The sequence below is a fragment of the Centruroides sculpturatus genome, unplaced genomic scaffold (genome assembly GCF_000671375.1).
Source record: "Centruroides sculpturatus isolate CEXI.00-Female unplaced genomic scaffold, Cexi_2.0 scaffold754, whole genome shotgun sequence".
NCBI classification, from domain to species: domain Eukaryota; kingdom Metazoa; phylum Arthropoda; class Arachnida; order Scorpiones; family Buthidae; genus Centruroides; species Centruroides sculpturatus.
The window spans coordinates 286,631-291,575 of NW_019384868.1; the positions used below are offsets into that span (position 1 = coordinate 286,631).

Below are 4,945 nucleotides of genomic sequence, written 5' to 3' on the forward strand. Positions count from 1 at the left end.
CAAACCAATTTGCCTTCAAATTAGCTTATTTCTTTTAAAATGAAAATGCTTTCATTAACCTGATTTTATAATTTTCAGTTAATTCTAGTGGCAAAAAAAATTTTGTATGAATTTTAATGTAATAGTTCATTTGTATGTAGGAAAAGCGTCTCCTTTCCAATTCAGTAACTTTTATTTTTCAAAGACGAAGATGATTATTATTAATAGAATGAATTGTTTTATACATTTCTATTCAATTACAATTTGTCAATAATGAATGATGTTCAAATATCACGTGTATTTACAATAACATTCTATCATTTTAAATAAACGTTTTACAATCACATATATGGTGTCTAGTGCAGATCCTTGGACAACTTAATTTATCGCCAATAAATCTTAAAATTTAAATGTGTGTCAGCTGCCAGTCAGAAAGAAAAATCTCATGAATATTGACTTATTACACTAATACAATCAAATATAAACATGCACAAATTAGCATGCTTATGTGTTAATTTAACATGCATCCAAGCATGTGAGAGTCTGTTAAACGTTGTCATAAAATGGTAGTTTGTGTATGTTAAAATGAAGGAAAGCATCAAAATTAAAATAAGAGAGAATTCTCTATCAAATTTCTAATTACAAAATGAAAAGGGCCCTTAAGAAAACAAAATTTCAATAACTAATGTATACTTTAATTTTATAGCTAGCTAATTTCTCTGTATAAATATAAATGTAAACAAAAATTAAATGAGAATATTCAAAAAATTTTTTTTGTTGGATCAAAAGGAAAAATTTCCAATTTATATATAGTAATTTGTTATTCTCTAAAGTAGAAAATAGAAAATAAAACTATCATTAAATTATTTTGTAAAATATAAATGCCCAAAACATATCTTTCAGAATTCAAATATATTAATTGATGTGTTAAAGTCAGAAAAAGATGAATAGAAATGAATGTCATAGATGAATGTTTAATGCATGATTGACTATCATGCTAATGCTGTCTGTCAGTAGATTTAGCAATAACAGACCAATGTTTTAAGTAAGAGTTATCGAGGCTATAATTTGTGTGTTCTCTGTTTAAAACTCCAAGCTCTTGGATCCGGTAAAAGAATTTTGCCGCGGCAAAGTCTATTACAACATTCACTCTTCTGAACGTGAATGTAAAAAAAAACTAAAATCTTTGTTCTTAATTATTGCTTTTTTCCATTTTCCTAAGACAATGTTTTGTAACATTAAGTAATTTCTGGTCTGCATTGGAGAGATTTTTTCTGTATATACCCATGAGAGATGTAACAAAAAAAGTGTACTTAATTATGGCCTGTGCATGACAGCCAAAAAATATAGCCATAATCAAACTTAACTGTGAGTTTCATTATTGTAATTTACTTATTTATTATTAACTAACGAAAGACATTTGAGCACAAAAAGCTAGTTTCTTTCCTAATTTTTAAATAGAATGCATTAAATAGTTATTTAAGTAATTGAATTATTTCAAAAGTAATTTATACAATGAAATAGTTTCAGTTATAAAGTAACATCATATATCATTTGTAAATCCATATATAATGCAACAGTCTTAATTAAGCAAACAATTTTTTTTGCAGCCAAAAGCAAGCTTAGCAATCCTTGCATGATTTGTACCATGTATGCATGCTATAACTTTTATTTAAAACTTATAGCTAATAGCTTTATTTTCAATTTTCTAACATTCATTATACAGGTATACCTCGCCTTACGTCGGTAATTGGTTCCAGGAGAACGACGTAAGTCGAATTTACTTGTCTCCGAATCTACTTGTCACTAGGCTAAACCATAAATTACCATTCCCAGTTCTGTATTTTATTTATTAATGCATTTTTAATAATATATGGTTAATAAGGATCTATTTTAAGCTTACAAACAAATAAATTTTAGTTTTTAATATAGTACAGAAAAAAGTATTCTAAATTTACGAATGCATGTACTGTAAATACAGAACATACTCGTATATATTTTAATATGTTTTTATGTGCTTTAAACGTTTTTCTAGTGATATTACGACTTCAATATTTGTGGCGGACAGACGTAAAGTCGAATAAAATGACTTAAATTTGATTTTTATTTTTCCATATACTTTTTTGACAAACGACGTATAATCGGGAACGACGTAAGTCGAGGTATGCCTGTATAAAATATGCTTCAGATATAAAAATTTTAAGTTACATTCAAAAATCAAATAATTTTAAAACCAAAATTTCCAAATCTATTTTCCTTCTCTTATTGTATTGCTAACTGCTATGCCTCCATCTGTGTTTGACAGAATTCCTTTTAACAATTCAGGTGAGTAATTAGCCAAATAAGTTATCCTGGCTGCACTCTTCCTTCATTAATAATTTAATTTGGATTATTTAATTTTTGTTAATTACTTTTTTTTTTATAAAGATTGTTGTCGACACATTGTAGAAATATAATTTTTATTTTATACAATAGGCCCGAGAATTTTTATATTAACATTCTGAGCCCCAATATGATATATATCATTTGTCACAAATATCTTCATATTTGGAAAATATTCACCATTCTAGAATTTTAATTGAACTATTAAATTAAAATTAAAATCTTGATTATGGCAGAAATATAATCTATGAGAAAGGCTTTATATCAAATTACTTGTGAATGTATTGAAATTGGATCTATCACCAAAAAAAAATTCAGCATGATGTGTTACTTTTATTATAAATATATTTGAAAAAGCATACAAAATTTTCATTTAATTCAAATCAAAATTTTAAAGAAAATGAGTTTTACATAGAACATCATTCAAGTTCTTATTTTGATATTGAAAGTTTACTAAAATTGATACACTACAGAATTTAGATTTCTGAATTTTATTCATGACATTCCTAAAGTTATTTTAGTTTAGAATTTATCTTACTCTAGAACAAATTTATAATGATGTGTCTGCCCATATGGGGTACTGAGTACCAACTATTACTTTACATAACAAACTACAGAGGAAATGGTTTTCAAAAGAAAAACTAGAATGTATAGTGCTGTACAGTACATATATGGAGAATTTGATCACTGTGTGGTAACTGGATAACATATATGACCTAGTTTCATGGAACTACAATTAACAGATGACATAATGATAACATTATGTCAGAATTTGAGTAAATTAATAGAGTTATTGCATTACAGTATTCATTATTTTTGAAAATTTTAGATACAGTATGCTTAAACATAAAAAACAAATGGGTCTTTGGTTTATTTGAAAGACCCTTGTCTCATCAAGTTCAGATAATTGAATTGCCACTGTGCAATATAATGTTTATATATATTGTAAATTAAAAATTTCAAATCTTAATTTATTTTGTCTTCATATTAACATTTACAGGTCATGGAGTACTCAGAACTTCCACTCTGACCTTACTATTCCTGCCACAGCAGAAGGGTGCACAGCACATTCATTTTAATCATGTAAAATAATTTATAAAAATCAGGAATTATTTATGATTTTTTTTTCTTTGGTGCTGTGTGAGGCAGTGCTTATCACAAGCTGCTGCCAATCATGACGATGATCATGCAAGTGTAAAATAGTAGAGAATGGAAACATCGTCAATTAGTAAGTCTGAATTGTGGTGGTTCATTTTAATCAAAATTCAGATTTTACATAAATAATTTTAAATAAGACAAATTTCAACTGGAGTCCAGATTTTTATTGCAAAACATTGAAATAATGAAGTCTATAATTTTATTGTTTGTGAATATATTTTGACTAATTATTCATTGTCTGTTTTTACAAAAGTTGAGTGTTCAAAATTATACTAACCACATACTAATATACTATACTATTTTTAACAATAACAGATATCTGTAATTAAACTTATTTTTTTTAATTGCATTGTATCATCATTAAGTCATTCTGAGTGATTTTAAGAATTAAAGACTTCCTGAAATTTTAAGAATTGAAGACAAAAATTTTGTCAGAACTGCTTGAACTCTCAGTTAATCAATTCAGAAAACTATTGCTTTTCCCTAAATTTCTTATGAAAATGGTCAATCAATAGAATAAGCTAATAAGCATTAAAATTATAGATCTGGAACATTTTCATAAATAAAAATCTGGACTAACATTTTATCATGGAATAGTGATATATCAATTGGGGACAAAATGTTAAATTGTTTACTATAGGAAATAATTTTTAGAAATTAAAATGTATCGATGATTCATTCTAACTGAAAATGATGATATAATACTAATACTTGAAATTAATTTTCTCATAGTTTGTTAGTCAGTCTCCTGTCGCAGACGATCCGCCACCTCGTCCGATGTCGGAGGAAGAGCAGTTTGCGTGGGCGGCTGAAGAGAGTATCCGACTTGAGAGGAATCGGCAGCGCAGGGCCGCTGAGAAAGAACAGGCTGACCTTGAACTGGCGTTAGCTTTGAGTCGTGCAGAAATCCAAACCAAATAAAATGGAATCTAAATATATAATAATACTTACTTATACCAATTTGGTTAATTTTGTTTTTACGTTGACTTTTCATTTTTCCTATTTAAGACAGGAATATAGTCACGTTTAAATAAGAATTCATTTAAGGAATGTACAGAAATAATGTTCATATAAATGTAAATTCAAGAATTAGTGCCAGTATTCCATGATATATATATTTTAAATATTCTTGTAACCGAAAGTGCCACATTTATTGTATCTATATATATAAAAAGACTTGTAATGAAGCTCAACTGACATTTATTACATCTTTGTTCTGTTATTATATATTTGTCATTTTTATAAATATTTGTATATTTTAAAACTAAATTCCTGTATCACTGTGTGGAAAAGACAATTTGTATTTTATTTTGCAAATCCTGTTGTGAGAAATGTTGAAAGATTAATAAAAAGGAAAAAAAACCATAAATTTATTGATCAATATTTACATACATACAATTCAGTTTTTTTTTTTAAATTTTGAAAA

At 26.9% G+C, this 4,945-nt stretch overlaps 1 protein-coding gene across 1 annotated transcript in view; it reads left to right on the forward strand.

The window, feature by feature from the left end:
- LOC111630799 (epidermal growth factor receptor substrate 15-like 1) overlaps positions 1-4,872 on the forward strand; it is a 127,229-nt gene extending 122,357 nt beyond the window's left edge. Inside the window, exon 29 of the mRNA XM_023374958.1 lies at positions 4,252-4,872. Coding sequence (XP_023230726.1) covers positions 4,252-4,440 — 189 coding nt within the window. The 3' untranslated portion in view covers positions 4,441-4,872. The remainder of the gene's footprint in view (positions 1-4,251) is intronic.
- The last annotated feature ends 73 nt before the right edge of the window (positions 4,873-4,945 follow it).